Consider the following 16,092-nt stretch of genomic DNA (forward strand, 5'->3'; position numbering starts at 1 on the left):
TTTTCTCCTTCCTGTGTCATTCTCTCACTGAACACCATGCATCCAGACCCGCTCTGTGCTCACCCCCATGCTGCTGGCCTAGGCGCAGCCCTCAGGGAGCTTGCCTTCTGATGAGAGAGCAGAGCTGTGAATGAGCAGTCATGAGTGGCCATGAACAAGCCAAGTTCAGGGTCTGTGGGAGCCAGGGAAGGCTTCCTGGAGGAGGTGACATGTTAGCAGGGAAGGCTTCCTAGAGGAGGTGACGCGTTAGCAGAGACCTGAGGGGAGACCCGCAGCCTAGAGGCAGAACAACTTGTGCCAGAGCCCAGAGTGATGGAAGCCCAGGATCCACAAAGCACTTTGTCTGGTCAGGGTACTGCACCCTGTCAGCCCCTGTGGCCCTCAGACCCCCTCACAGCCTCTCAGCTCATGGAGGGGGCTGGAGTCAGAAGGTGGGGAGTTCGGGGTGCTGGGCAAATTATAGACCCCTCCCCTTCCTAAACCTCAGTTTCCGCTGATGTCCTGGGGGCCTCATCAGGGAGGGCTGCGCAGGAGCTGCAGGGCCCGGATGCAAGCTCCTTCCAGCCAGAAGAGACAAGAGGGAGGCATGGTGGCGTCCAGCACTCTTTGTGCCTGGCCTGGGGTGGTGCCTCCCCTCACTCCGGCTTCCCCCGGGCCAACCCTGACCCAGGGTTCAAGTCGGTTACTCACACCCTTGGTTTCTGGGGCAGTGGCCCAGCTCCCAGGTGCGTCAGGCCCTCCTGTCTCAGGAGCCCTCCTCCTCACATGGCCTGGCACCTCCCTGCCTCTGTCACGGGCCCCTCACCCTCCCCTTCCCCTGCTGAGCCTGTGGCCCTGCAGACAGAGCAGCTCAGACAGGCAGGCAGGGCAGTAGGAAGACCCTGGGCCGAGGGTCAGACACACCTGCGGGATGACCTGGCCAGCTCTTTGTGCCTCAGTTTCCCATCTGTAATGCACCCAGCACAGTGCTTGGGGCCTGGGAGCAGCAGTTTCTCTGGCCTTTACTGCTCTCTAGCTGCCTGCGGCTTTTGGAGGGAACGGGGACCTAGGCAGGGCTCAACCTGGGGACCACACTGAGTCCTGACCTGACAGGGAGGCGGCTGGCCAGCAGACCCTCCGTCCCAAAGGCCCCGAGCCTCCGGAGCCAAGCAGCACCGCCAGGGCCACGTGCTGGCATTATTTACAATGGATGGTGAAACCGGGAGCTGCTGCCACCCCAGAACCCACCAGAGACTCTGCGCCTTCCTTCTAAATGTCACCGGCGCCGATAGGACGTGACATTTAGAAAATCACCACGCACAGCCGAGCACGTCCCCGTTTAAATGCTGTAATGAGGATTAGCTAACATCAGGGCACAAATAATACTGCAGCGTGGCCCACTACGGAGGCCTGAGGTGGTCCTTGGGGAGGGGGGGGTTCTGTGCCAGGAGCCAGGGGCAGCTGATGTGTGAGGCCCCCTCCCAGAATGGAGCCTTAGAAGAGCCTCATGGAGCTTTAGAGCCAGTCCAGGGGCTTCCCGCTGTGACTGTCCCAAGGTTGGAGGTGCCTGCGTCCGATCCCAGCTCTGCTGCCCCTGCTGGGTGACCCTGGGCAAGTTCCCGAACCTCTCTGACCTTGGGCCTTCATCAGGTGGTGACTGGTACCATTAGAAGTGGGCTAAGAGCTTGGGCTTCCCAGGTGGACGGCCTGGGGTTGAGCTGTTGACTCTGCCCCTTACTGCTCCCGTGTGGCCCTCAGTTTCCCCGTCTGTGAGCTGGGTACAGCCATCACTGTGGGGCCCAGCACAGAGGCTGCACACAGCAGGTGCTTAGCAGAGGTTAGCTCGGGTCCCACTTCCTACCTCAGGCCACGAGTGTGTCCTGGGTCTTGTGCCAGTGCAGCTGCCCTGACATGTGGGTCAAGCCTTCATTTCTGGCTGCTTCAGGAAAAGAAGATTGCTCTGAAGTGAACAAAAACTAGATTTCAAGTGACGGGTGTGAGTTACGCGCCCCCCATCCTAAGCCCCACAGGCCTGGCCCATAGGATCCCCTCCCGGAGGGATGCTGATCTGAACAGTGGTTGAAGGCATGTTCCTGGTTGAGCTCTTCTAGAACCTTTGGTTACTTACAGATCACTCAGTGCAGCCTGGGTAGGTTTTGGGCTTTTTTTCTTTTTTTCCTGGAGCATTAAGTTTGATTTTCCAGGCAACAGAGTAGGTTGTGCCTGTTGAAACTGGAAGGTCTATTTGAGAACGTCAAGTCCGCTTCCTGGAGGTCTTTGCCACGCTCGTTCATGGTTATATGTGCTGGCTCCCAGGAAGGGAGCTGGGATTTAACCACCAAGCAGGTCTTGGGTGCCCTCATGCTGGGCCAGGCCCAGGGCAGAGAGTCTACACCAGTCACTCCTGCAAGGAACTAATCCCTGTTGGGCAGTGGGAGGAGATGGACGTGTGTCCGGGAGACTCCGGGTAAAGGGTCATAGAGAGCAGCCTTCAAGATGTGGTCCCAGCATCCCTTCAGTGAAACTGTCAGGACATCCCTTCTGGCCAGGCCGGCCCCACCTTCAGGGAGCCCCATGCTGCTGCTGGGGGTGGACACGTGACCCCTGGAGCCGGGACCCTACAGGCTTGTCACCCAAGCCTGTCCGTGTGTCTGTCTCCCCCTCCGCAGTACTTCAAGAAGCAGAAGCGGCTCATCCCGGAGAGGACCGTGTGGAAGTACTTCGTGCAGCTCTGCAGCGCCGTGGAGCACATGCACTCGCGCCGGGTCATGCACCGCGGTACGTGTCAGGGGCTGCCTGGGGGCCGCGGGGCCCAGGACACAGCCTTCCCCTTGGCTCCTCCTGGCTCCTCGGGACAGCCTGAGGAAGGGCGACTGCCTCGTATCCCCATCCAGTGGGTGGCCAGCATCTCGCCTGTCCTTACAGGGTCAGAGAATGGGAGCGGGAGGCCTCAGGCTTGACGGCACCCCGGGCCTCATGCCCCTGTCAGGGGCCTCCCCAAGGAGAGAGCACCAAGTGCCATGTAGTTACAGGGACCCCAGGAACAGGGGTCGTGCTCAACACATAATCTCCAGCCCCCAAAACCAGCCCGGAGCCAGCAAGAGGGGGCTGCAGCGAGGTTAGGGTGGGTGGGGAGGCTGGCAGGGAGGAGGCCCAGTCATAGCTAGTTCCAGTACTGCCACCAGCTCTGCCTAGGAGAGCAGGGAAATCATCCCGGAAAAGGGAACTTTTCATCTGGGCTTTGAAGTCTTAGTAGGAGTTGGCTAGACAGAGGAGATGAGTGTTTCTGAGAGCTGACATCATCCTAAACTGTGAGGGAAGAGCCCGGTGGGTGCCCGGCAGGGTGCTGTGTGCTTTAGCTAGAAGACTTCACTGATTCCTCCATTTGTTCGTTTTGTCTGCATTTATCAGTGTCCGCTGTGTGTGAGGCACTTCCCTGGTGAGTGGGGAACAGCACAGGTTACCTCCCTGAGGGCCACCTTCGTCTGTTACACAGACCTGCATAGAGTGCCCGCTGTGCTGTAAAAGAAGAAACAAGAGCACAAAAATCCCTGCACTCCTAGACCTCACAGCAGCCCTGAGCTGTAGTGAAGTTAGACCCATTTTACAGATGAGGAAACTGAGGTCACATTTCTCAAAGTCCCACAGCTGGGCAGAGACAGGGCCAGAGCCTTGGCCTGAGAGAGCAGGACTGGGGACTAAACCCCCATCACCTGAAGGGCCCCACTCTGCCCACACCCAGGCCTCCTCCTCCCTTCTTTCCCCCCGCCACCAGCCAGCTTCACCTCAGACCCCACACCAACCCCCCTGTCCTTCCCCTGCAGACATCAAGCCTGCCAACGTGTTCATCACGGCCACGGGCATCGTGAAGCTGGGTGACCTCGGCCTGGGCCGCTTCTTCAGCTCAGAGACCACTGCGGCCCACTCCCTAGGTAAGGACAGGCTGTTCACACCCGAGCAACCCCCAAGGTCCTGGATGACATGGGAAGATGCAAACCCTGTCCCCAGGGTGCCTTTGGTTAGACCCTCAGATGTTCTTCAGAACAATGACCAGAGAGGAGTAAACCAAGGGCTGGAGGAGCCCAGGATGGGACCACCTGCATTCTCACAAGGTCATGTTTTAGGGGTAGGGAGGGGTGGCTGTGTGGTTGTAGAGACCACCACGCTGTTTTTCTCATTGCTGCATGGTGTCCCATTGTGTGTGGGTGAGTGAGTGTGTGTGTGTATGTGAAGCTCTCGTCCCCATCTGACCCCAGAGGACCCCTGGCCCGGCCTCCCTAGCAGCTGGTACACCGTGGCTCTTCTGTTAGGTCAGAACAAAAGGATGTTCAAGGACCCGCCAACATGTGAGATCATGACACTTCATTCATTCATCTACATTCAGCCCGTTCCTCCTGCTGGGGATGTTTGGGCTGTTTACAGCTTTTGGCTTTTAAACCGGCAGTTTCAAAGCTGCAGGGGCCCAGTACTCACATGGTGGAGGTGACTTTGTAGCTGAAGTGTGGGGAGTGACTAGGAGCCGGTGAGGTATGGAGGAAAGGATGGCCTGGGGAGGGTGGAGGGCCTGTGGGTGGCAAGGAAGGCAGGCGGGGCCTTGAAGGCTGAGCTCAGTGAGAACACCATCCCAGGAGTGCGGGGGCGCTGAGGGCCGGATGCCAGAGGAGACTTGGAGGTCAGATGTGTGTTTTGGGTCATGTTAAGCACTGTCCAGCTTCAGAATCCAGATAAGTGAGTGAGTGAGTCAAGTCACTCAGTTGTGTCTGACTCTTGCGATCCTGTGGACTGTAGCCTACCAGTCTCCTCTGTCCATGCGATTTTCCAGGCAAGAGTGGGCTGGAATGGGTTGCCATTTCCTTCTCCAGATATGTGAGCAAATGTGAAACTTGGACTGCTGGAGAATTTTACATTTGATTAGAAACCAGCGAAGTCCCCAGTGTGTGTGTAACACACAAGTAGGGTCCCCCGGGTGCTGTGACCAGGGCTGCGTGGAAACGTTTCAGGCCAGGGCAGGGTGCAGGGGCATTTCCCCGACCCCCAGCAGTTCCTGGCTCTTTGCGGTGGCGTCTGCAGGGGACGGTGCCTGAGACTCACCTCCCCCATTGGGTGCCGCATCCACAGGAGGGAGCTGGTCCCGTGCACAGGCCGAGCCCCTCAAACACCGCTCTGTTGTCCGCTCGTATCCTCTGCGCTCTGTGGCCCAGCCAGTGCATCTCCGGTCTTTCTGTGTGCTACACCCCTGAGAGCCTGCGGCGTGCCAAGAGACACACAGTGGCCTTCTGGAAGACACGCTTTCCTGGTGGAAACTGTCACTGTTCATACAGGTCCTGATGGCTCGAGGCTCTCAGGGTATATAGCACACAGTCTGGAGAAACAGGCTAACTCAGAGATCAACAGCTCCCAGCTGGGAACTGGAGAGAGTGTGTGTGTGACTGTGTAAGTGCTTGTGTGTATGTGATTGTTTTGAAACCGTCGTCCCCGTCTGACCTCAGAGGACCCCTGGCCCGGCCTCCTTAGCAGCTGGTGTGCACTGTGGCTCTTCCGTTAGGTCAGAACGAAAGGATGTTTAAGGACCCGCCAGCCCTTGAGTTGGCGATGCTTCATTCATGCCTCAAGCAGATGTCAGGGTCCGTAGGCTCCTTCCTCTGTGCTGATGAGGAATCTGAGACCCAGGGAGCTTGAGGGACTCCTCCGAGTTCTATGGTGGCAGAGCCGGGCCCCGATGCGGCCCTCCTGGTGCAGTGCCCGGTTCTTCCAGGAGCCCAGGGTCGGGGGCCCCAGAAGGATCTGCCTCCGGAGCTCGGCCACTGACTCCCTGTACCTGGGAGGAAGCCGTCTCTTTCTCGCTCCCCACATCCTTCTGTTTGGGAAAATCATTGTGTCTTGTCAGCTTGGGACTGTTTACCTCTCTGGTGCAAGGCCTTCAGAAAGGCCAGAAATTCAAGGGAAACCGTCAAAGAGCAGAGTTAAAGCCACTGCCTCCTGTCCCCTGTCAGTCAGGTCCCAACCCTCCTCCGTCCCGCCAGGGAAAAGACTGCGGCACAAGTCAGAGCCGGTTAAGATCACATCATTAGGAGCGGGCAGAAATGCGGGCTCGTCCGACAGTGTGAGTTTATTGACTTGGACTGGTGCACTTATTATATTAATGAGAAGGAATTGGAACTTGGGAAAAGGCTGCCCGGGTAAGCCAGACTCTTCCCACAGCCTCTGAGTGGCTGTCGGGCTTCGTGGTGGGTGGAAGGAGCCCTCCCGGGGCCACGTACCCACCAAGCTGAGAGGCCCACACAGACTCAGCAAGGCCCTGCGGCCAAAACCAACGGCCAGGCCCCACGAAGGGGACAGTGCCAAGCCAGAGCCCAGATCTGAAGTCTCAGAGACCAGGAGAAAGACCCCCCTTCCACAGCGAGGTTCCGCAAACAGCTGTCTCGCACACACATTCGGCGGGGCAGAAGACTGCACTAATTGCAGTTGCCTCGTGACTCAGGAAGGACTTGGGGGGCAGAGCCTCCCTCATACCCCGTGCATGGGTATGAATTATGCATCTGTTGCCTCTCTGTGCACCTACTATGTGGGGGATGTTCCAAGGCAGCCACGTTGCCCCAGCAACCACCTTGTCTCCAGAGGCTGCTGACCCAGGTAGGGCTTATGCAAATCCCATCTCCTCCAGCCGCCTCCTCCCCTAGCCCCCTCCCCGCCTCCATATTTGCTAACACGAGACTGGCATGAAAGGGCATTAGTCATGCCATGGCCGGGCTGACAGGTGCGGTACCCAGCGGTGGCAGAGCGGCTGCCTCGGTGTCAGGAATAGGAGCCGTAATTAGAGCGCGGAACAGAATGAGCGTCAGACGAATTACCAGGCAGCAGATCATATTTGTCAGGAAGGATTGCATACATAAAAATTAAGTGACAGTACACGCCGGCATAATGAAAGAAAAATGAAAGATTTGCCTACACACAGCTCACAAGCTACAAGCAAGTGTCTCGCTCCGAGCAACGGCAGCAGCTGCAAGACAAATTGTGGGGCTGGGAGAGCAGGCCCTGCCCACTCTGCTGCGAGACCCGGAGGCCTCGGGCTGGGATCAGGGTGGGAGCTGAGGCAGGCTCACATCCAGGCCAGTGCCGCGCCCCACCCCACCTTTCAGGGGGCTGGAGAAGACAGGTCTGGTTGGGGGTGACCCTTGTCAGGTACCCACAGTCAGGGCATGCTGTTTTCCAGGTCGCCGACCCCTGGCCTGGCTGCGGAGCGTACAAGTCCTTCCTTCTCCTTTACCCAGGCCAAGTGCCCTGGTCCTGGGCTGGGTGGGAGACGTGAGGTTATGGGAACATGAGGTGATACAGCCTTCCCTGCTCTCGGGGTTCCCAGACATACCCAGGGTGACACTGTGTGGGGGGCAGGCAGAATGGTATGCGGCAGGCCCACTGTGTGCAGGCATAGTGCTGGGCTCTCTGATTCAGCTGCGCCTGAGGAGCAAGGGTCCACTGGGGACCTGGAGCTGCCTGGGCCCCTCCCAGGGGCTTTATTTCCCTTTTCTGAAGTCACTAAACTGACCAAGGAGGTGTGTTAACAAAGAAGACAAGGCTTAAGGGATGTTTGAAAAACATGTTGCTTCTTAAAAATGTGGACCAGTGAGGCTTAAAATCTTTTGACAGATGAGGAAACGGGGGGCACAGAGCGATGCTGCCATATCCCTGTGGTCCGGGGCAAGCAGGGGCTGGAGGCCTTTCGGGGCTGGAAAATGTGTTTAGCATCTTCACCACCAGCCAAAGCATCATCATGTCCCAGGTGGTACCTTGCTTAGTGCTCCAGGCGCCCCGCGGGTGGGAATCCTCAGAACTTGTTAGTAGGGGAGGAAGCCCAGGTGCAGTGAGGCGAGCACCTACGTGTTGCGGGGTGGTGCGCCAACCAGAGCCACGTGGCAGGCGGGAGGGGGGCGTGGCCACGTGGCAGGCGCGGGGCGTGGCCACAGGAGCGTTTCCGTCCGAGGCTTCCTGCTCCATCTTGGGTGAGCCCCTGATACCTGGGAAGGCAGGGTGCCGTGTAGCCTGGCCGAGTCGTGCTCGCAGACTCTTAGATCTGTTAGTGGTCCTCCATGGGGGAACTACCAGTAGGCAGATATTTGTAGGGATGTAAACAATCTGGAATCAGGTCGACTCTGATAGAAGTACAGTGTTTCGTCAACATGGCTGCTTCTCGGGAGGGCTGAGTATGGCCTGGCCTCGGGTCGGCTGGTAACTTAGGAGGACTTGGTGACAAACGGTGGCACACGGACAGGGTTTTCGTGTGTTGCGGTCCCGGTGTTGGGCAGAGCGGGGAGAGTCTGAAGAGGCCCTGGGAGCTGAGGACCTGACTTTTCTCTCTTGGGGGATGAGAAGCCGTCGGCCCGAGGCAGAGACATGGCGCCTGCCTTGGGGTGCAGGACAGGGTCGGGGCTTGGGGTAAGAACGGGCAGGACAGTGGGGCACGGGAGAGGAGTGCAGCACCGAGGAGTCTGGTCCTCACCGGCTCCCCTGCCCTCCTGGGCACTCCCAGCCCTCCTTTCCTCGGACCAACCCCCTCCATTGCCCAGCCCCCGGGGTCTGTGGGGAGCAGAGCCTTCCCAGAACTGTTGCTTCCTCCTGTCCGTGTGCCAGGACACCGACTGTCCCCCATTTTTCTGAGACGGAGACCAGGGTTCCTGAGTGTGGCGGGGAGGACCCCACGGACCATTGAGTTCACCCCGTGTTCCACTGGAGGCAGAGAGAGAGGGTCCGGTTCTCTGCTCGCCAGTGGCTGCAGCGGGTCCAGGCCTGGCTGGGGTGCCGCTCTGGACTTGCGTGTCAGCGCCCCCACCCCCCTTTCCCAGCCGTTTTCAAAACCACCATCCGGGGAAGAAGTGCAGCCCACAGATGCCAGCCTCCCCTTCATGTGAAATCTTTGCCTTTTTCATATCTAATGAACATGTTTCAAACACCGTGAGCATTTCAAAACACGGCAAAGTTTGTTTTGACAGGAGTGGCGCATCTCGGGAAGCGGGGCCCTTTAATCAGCCTCTGCTTTGAGGTCCCGCGTTCTCCTCTGATATCTGCCGGGTTTGAAATCTGGGAGTTCTAGGTGAAGACTCGGGGAAGGTCAGGGTTTGTTGGGCTCCTCTTTCATATGCAGAGCTCCGGCCCCGGAGGGGAAGGTCGGGGCAGGGCTGGGGGCTTCAGGGCTGATGGGGAGATTGCTGGCAGGGGATTTGAGGCCCTGGCTGTGCGCTTTCTGCATCTGAGCGTCTCTGCGAAGGCTGTGTCGCTGCTTTGCCGCTGGAAGTGCCCACGGAGGTCCCTGCCAGGCGTTTAGGGCCCCTGTCTGCGGAGGCTCCTCCCCCTGCCAGCTTCTCCCTCTCGCCCCCAGAACTCCTGGGGGCCGGGGTCACTTCTTCCAGGGCCTGCTGCAAGCTTGGAACTTCTTTGAAGTCTCATTTTATCTTTAATAAAACTCAATGCAAGTTGTGCGTTATCTTTCATAATGTCCGAGCACTTACTGTTGGCATGAAAGTAGAGTTTTACAGACTTCATTCCCTGGAAAAGCTGGCACACAGGAAAAGGTGCTGTGTTCACCCCCTGCAGCTTTGTAGTTTGAGGAGCCCTCCAATGAGGCAGAGCACCCCAACTTTAAGATGCAGAGTCCCCTCCCCTGGATCAGGGGACAGGCCACACTTCCCTCCGTTAGCACTTGGTGGATTCATGGCTCCACAAGGTTTCTGAGCAGCTGAAAGGAGGGCAGGTATGGGAGGCTGCCGAGCTCCTCTCAGTTGTATGATACTCTCCAGGTTGTGGGAGATGGCAGGGGTCCAAGTTCCAGCCCTGGAGCTTCTGGTCCCACAGGCCTGGAGTTGGGCCAGGGGTCCAGATTTTTAGCAACCTCTTTCAGGTGATCTGGTTACAGCCATTGGTCAGTCGACTCTTTCCTTGTTCAGCTGCCTCCTCCTGGACACTTGCTGGGACAGGCAACTCTCTACCTACTGATAGACCCACACCTGGGAGGGTCGAGCAGAGCGTCAGGGCTCAGTTAACACTGGATGCTGATGGATGGATGGATGGACAGACGGAGGGATGATGCATGAATGGAAAGACAGATGAATGGATGGAGTATGTAGCCCTGGCATTTTAGAAGAAAGTACAAATCTCTTTAGGACATATTTGCCTTTTCCCCCTTATACCTACCTGGTGGAAACGAGTAAAAGCTGAAGGAGCAATAAGGAGGTAGAAGGTTGAGAGGAGAGTGGAAGGTGATGCCCCCAGCTTTCTCCCCAGTGCCTCCAGGCTTTCACCCCCAGCAGGGCCGAGGCAGGCATCTGGAACCTCAGCAGAGGGACAGGGAGATAAAGGAAAGGCCCCGACTCCACTGAGCAGCTGACCCTCCCTGGCCAGGGGAGGGGGCACTTTAAATGACCTTGAGAAGCCCACCAGGAAGCAGAGGCACAGACTGAACTGGAGCGCAGGCCAGGGTGGCCAGCAGGGGAACTCGAGCAGGGGGACCAGCTACTCAGAGTCTTCACTTTCAGATGGGCCTGGCAAGGCAGCCCCACCCAGGCCAAAGCCTGATCCCTCAGCAGGTCTTATCTCCCCCAAGTCCCTCCTGTGGGGGCCCAGGAGGATCTAGAATAAGTGAAGGGTAAGACAGGGTGGTAAGAGGTGTCAGGGCCAGCCAGCACTTCTGGCTAGGGGGTGGGGTGGGGGGTGGTTGGCCAGGGGTCTTGGTGCAGTGTAGCCAGACAGTGGACCTGCTGTCCCTCACTGAGGACAGGGCCTGTGACCTCTGCCATCTCTGAGTGCACCCCATCAGCCCTGTGTGGTGGTTCTGTGTGGGAGACGGTCCTCACCTGGTAAGCATGTCCACCCACAGCACCCTGAGTGCTAGATCGCTTGCCATTTGGTCTGAGGTTCCCACTGTTACGTGAGAACTGTTTGGATTTCATCCTGTGGTTTGGATATGACAAGTCATCCATTTCACACTTCCCTGTTCATTTTCATTTTGCTCCCTTGTAACCAAAATATACAAGGGGTTGCTACTAGAAGTGCAGTTTGCTTATAGAATCCCACATGGGTTCATTTGCTAACTGACAGCTCTTTCTGCTGAGTAGCAATTAGCCCCCTGATTTCATCCATGAAGTATGCATATAGGATGACACAGTTCTTAAAACTATTTAAGTGATAGCTGCTGTCCTGGTTTAAAGATTATTGCCATCAAACAGTGCTTGGTAACCCAGTAAAGCAATAATCAGCTAGTCCCTCTTGGACAGACATGAGTTAAGTAAATAGTGCATTAGACTGTGAGAAAAACAAGTGTTTATCTGATACATACTGTCTGATACCGTGCAGATGGGTTCATTGACTTGGTGACTAGATGCTTAGAGGGCACCCGCTGTGACCTGGTCCTGGGGAGGGCACTGAGACACTTTGGTAACAAGATCCCGCTCCTAAAACAGAATTCATCAATCATCTGCTTATTTTATATAATTTTGTTATTAAATTAGAATAAAATCATGATAAACTTAAAAAAAGATCCCGCTCCTAGGGTGCTCAGGCCAGGAGCAGGAGTTTCCAACACTGTTCATGGCCTCCACAAGACGGGCATGACAGAATTTCTTACCCATCTCCAAAGAGAGGAGAAAAGCAAGAAGATGATAAGTTTCAAACAGCTAAAGTTTTTCAATGTAAGGTACTGTCCTTGATCTTGAGTTTTCTTCTTGTTTTAGTGTTAAACTGAGAAGTAGTGACGTGAAGTGGTAGTTGGGATTTTGTGTTTAAACACCTTTACTTGGCAAAAATAAGTTGCCTTGAAACGCCTTTGGCCCATGACAGCCTGAAGTCTGGGCCCCTGCCTTGGGGCAGCCATCACTTTCCTAGTCCAGGTCATCAACAGGCCTCTTCTCCCCCCAGGGTCCCCTGTGTTCCCACATGTGGTACTGGACACCCCTCCTTCCTAGGGTCATCAGTCCACATCTCAGTCTCAGCCTCTGCCACACTGGACTGTGGCTGCCTTCGTAGACTCTGTCCAGAACAGCCCTGGCCACCGTCACATTCACATGGCCAGTGTAAATGTCCTCTGTGTAACAGTCTTTAAAATCTGACCTCCTGAACAGCTGTCCTTCAAATGGACTGATATAAGAATTTCAGATTATAAATCTGTGGTTACAAATCCAGGTTCCCACACCTCTGCTCAGCCCTGCCAAATCAGCTCCTCTGCTGCAACTTGTATGCCTCTGGTGATGGGGAGCTCACTACCCACCAGGAAATCCATCCATGCTTGCCCAGCTCCAGTCTTTAGGTGTGCCTCCTCTGCTTTTTATCTGAGATGGGATATGCATACAGGAAAGCTCTCTCAAGCCCTTTCCTGATCATCATCCCCGTAAAGTAATTTTTCCTGTTTTGGATAAAAATGAAATCAGATAGTGGTATTTTTGTTCCTGGCTTCTTTCCCTCAACATTGCATCTGTGAAAATGATCCCTTTTGTGGCATGTACCTGAGATTTGCTCTTGTTCATTGCTGTTTAGTGTTCCCGTGTGTGAATAGACCACATTATCAATCTATCCTTTCTACTGGTGATTACCACTTGTTTCCAGTTTGGGGCTATTACAAATAAAGCCATTCTGCAAATTCTTGATCATGTCTCTTGATGGACAGAGTACTCTTCTCTCAGGCATATACCTAGGAGCAGACTTGCTGGATTTTAACGTCGGCAGTGTGCAACTGTAGGACAGTAGACACTGCCAAATGGTTTCCCAGGGTGGTTGTGTCATTTTATGGCCCCGTCAGCAATACATGAAGGTTCCAGTTGCTCTGCACACCACCACCTTAGTTATCTCAGTCTTTTAGCTTAAACCATTCAGGTGGGTAGGTGGTAGGTAGTACCTCACTGTACTTTTAATTTGCATTGCCCTACTCAGTAATGAGAAATATAGCTTCATTTCACGTGCTTATTGGTGACTTGGATAGCCTTCTCTGGAAATGACCCTTCAAATATTTTGCTAATTTGAGGGAGGGTGGATGTTTGTCTTTTATGTGTTGATTTATAGAAGTTTAAAAATATATTCTGTCTATGAGATCATTGTTGGGACAATTTTCTTCCTGTCTGTGGCTTGCCTTTTAACTCTCAGTGGTCTTTCATGAACTGAAGTTCCTAATTTTAATGAAATCCAGTTAATCAGTCTTTTCTTTCATGGTTAGTATCTTTTCTGTTCTGGTTAAGATATCTCAGGCAGGACATGTTGATTGGTGCTAGTAGTCAAGGGTCGTGGCTAAGAGTTCAGTTTCTGGAGCCTGAAGATCTGGGTTTGAACCTCCGTCCTGCCATTTTTCTGAGCCTCAGTTTCTCCAGCTATAAAATGGGCTCACATGCCATGGTTGATCAGCAGTCACCGTGGTGGTTTTCACTGCTGAGAACCTTATCTGAACTCTTCTGGGATTTAAGCAGTCACTTTTAGAGGATACTTGTTCAGTTGCTTCCCAGAGCCTGGCCTCTGTGTCCCCCTACCCTGGGTAATTAGAAGGAACACCAGTCCTCCGCCACCCAACCCCAAAATGGATTCTCAGGTCTGGGTGGGTCCCTGTTTCCAGGAACTTTTAGGGCCCTACGAGCATGGGACCCTTCAGTCTGACCCAGCCCTCTCACTTGTCAGAGGAAGGGGCAGGAAGAGAGGGCGAGGGGGCTGCCCAGGATCCCAGTGAGGCTGAGGTCAGGCCTCGCCCCTCCCCATACCCTCCCCCCTCCCCCCTGCTCAGAGCGTGAGCACCTACCTGACCCTTTGCTGTGTTTCAGTGGGAACGCCATACTACATGTCACCGGAGAGGATCCATGAGAACGGCTACAACTTCAAGTCTGACATCTGGTCCCTGGGCTGTTTGCTGTATGAGGTGAGTGTATGGCCCGCGGCCCAGCGGCATTTGGAGGGGTAAGCGTGCTGGGCACCCAGCTGGGGCAGGGCTCACCTCACCAGCTCGGTGGAAATCTGGGATGCACGTCTGCCTGTGGCATTGGTACCATCTGGGTCTGGTCCTTCACCAATCCGCTCTGCCCAGCATCAGCCTGATCAGCACTGTTGGACAGGAAGGGGTTAGAGGGATGGCCAGTGGCAGGCTGGGTGCCATCTCACCCCTGGGCTGCTCAGATCTGGGAAGGGAGACAGACTGGAACCAGACAGAGTGTCCAGTGTCTGCTTGTTGATGGAAGGAGCACAGGCAGGGGGATCTGGTTGCCCGGTTTCCCTGGCAACCAGGGTAATTCTGTTCAGTGTCTTTCCTTTACCCGTAGGCCGGACCCCACACAGGGCCCCTGTCAGTGCGGGCCCATGCCTCTGAAATGCTCCCCACCAAGGGGTGGCCATGATCTTCTAGGTTCAGACTGTGGGTCACACTGGAGACCACCACCCTCTCTCCTGAGCTGTGAGATGGAGCCACCAGATGGCCATTTCCAGATCTGGTGGCCAAACTGGATGGAGGGACAGGAATGTTTCTGAGTCTTGTTAGGCTCAGACATGAGACAGCATGAATTTTGCAGCTGCTGGGGGAGGTGGGGTACTCCAGTATCTCCAAGTTGGCAGCCACACCCTCCTGCTGCTGTGGCCCACCCTCTGCTGGGCAGGTCTCCTGTCTGTAAAATGGCAATAGTAGCATCCTGCGTTGTCACAGGCCAGGTAAATGAAATAACATTTCCTTTTATTTCAGGCTTTGAAGGGCTTTGAAGACCCTCCAGGGCTGAGAGACACCAAACATGCTTTGGGTTTAGAGTTGGAACCTTGATTATTTTTCTTCTTTCCTTGGGGTGGATTTGAGCATCCCTGAAATCTGGCTTAGAACTGATAAGCTGAAGTGTCTCCCAGGGCAGCGACGTGTTGGGGTAGTGTCAAGGGGCCACCAGGAGTGTTTTGGAGTTGCAGAGACTTCTTTGTTTCCTCGGGAGTGCTGGCCCTGAGAATTGACCTCGTGGCCCGTGGATATAGACTTCAGGAGTCAGCGGCCCACTGCTGAAGCACCAGGATGGGGGTGGCTATGCCATTGGAGTCTCCTGGCGCTGAGATACCTGCTCGCTGCATTACAGATTAAGGCTATGAGATCCAAACGCTGATCCCTTTACAAGGTTTAAACTTCACAGCGTCTTTCTTTTTAAGCCAGTGGCCTGCTGTTAATAGCCGACATTTCATTTTAAAGAGCGGCCTTGTGGTTGAAGATGAGGCCAAGTGGAAATGTGGCCCTGGTGGTGTTTGTGCCTGAGTCCCCTTCCCCTGGAGGTGTGCCGTGTGGGTGTCCCACTGAGTCCTCCTGACGGTCTGTGGGTGAGCCAGGCCCTGGCAATCAGAGGTGGGGAGCAGACCGTGTTTCCTGGGCCTCAAAGGGGCATCTGTTGTAGGTGGAATTTTTTATAAGCACCAAACAGGAGTAGCCCATCGAGGTGGTGCCCCCCGGGAACTGCAGTGTATCAGGGTGTCAGGGCTTCTGGCACCGCCCCAGGGATGAAGAGGGCTGAGCTGGACTGCTTCCCACGTGGGGAGCTGTGGTGGTGATTGGGTGAGAGAGACGCAGGGCCCTGACCTCAGTCTTCGCCCATGAGGGCCCAGGAGCTGCAGGTGCCCACGTGTAACGGGCTCACACCTGGCTCATGAGGTGTGGATGGCACCTGGCTCGGAAGGCCCTGGGTGGTCACGGGACAGGTCAAGGAAGCGCTCTCACTGCCCCCCTTGCTGCCTCTGAGCCCCTGAGCCAGTGCACGTGAGCAGCTGGCCACATTTCCCTTTGCACTTTGGCCAGCGGGGAGCCAGAGTCCAATTGTCACGAGTCCCCACGGAGATGTGGCTTTGTCCTCCTGCCCTCATGGATATTCACCTAGTCCAGGTGGTTCTTTACTTCTCTGTGCTGCGTTCGGGATTTCTGTAAGCCCCTTCCTGCCTCTGAACCACGTGAGTCTCCAGATGTAAACAAACAGGCACGCAGGTGGCCGGGATATAACAGCCCTACTTCTGTCCTCAGGGCTTCCGAGCTGGTGCCAAGCCGTCTGCACCGGTGCCCGCTCCCTAGAGGCAGACGCTGTCCTCGAGGCCATGCCTTGGGTGCGTGAACACGTGTAAAGAGGCAGCATCCGTAGCGCCTCCCCA

The 16,092-nt window shown here is 55.6% G+C and overlaps 1 protein-coding gene across 2 annotated transcripts in view; it reads left to right on the forward strand.

The window, feature by feature from the left end:
- The window catches only part of NEK6 (NIMA related kinase 6), an 85,248-nt gene that overhangs the window by 59,453 nt on the left and 9,703 nt on the right, over window positions 1–16,092 (forward strand). For both annotated transcript variants that reach the window (XM_043469522.1, XM_043469520.1), the window contains exons 6-8: window positions 2,649–2,757; window positions 3,804–3,911; window positions 13,764–13,858. In XM_043469522.1, coding sequence (XP_043325457.1) covers window positions 2,649–2,757; window positions 3,804–3,911; window positions 13,764–13,858 — 312 coding nt within the window. The remainder of the gene's footprint in view (window positions 1–2,648; window positions 2,758–3,803; window positions 3,912–13,763; window positions 13,859–16,092) is intronic.

The sequence above is a fragment of the Cervus canadensis genome, chromosome 5 (assembly GCF_019320065.1).
Source record: "Cervus canadensis isolate Bull #8, Minnesota chromosome 5, ASM1932006v1, whole genome shotgun sequence".
Taxonomy (NCBI): domain Eukaryota; kingdom Metazoa; phylum Chordata; class Mammalia; order Artiodactyla; family Cervidae; genus Cervus; species Cervus canadensis.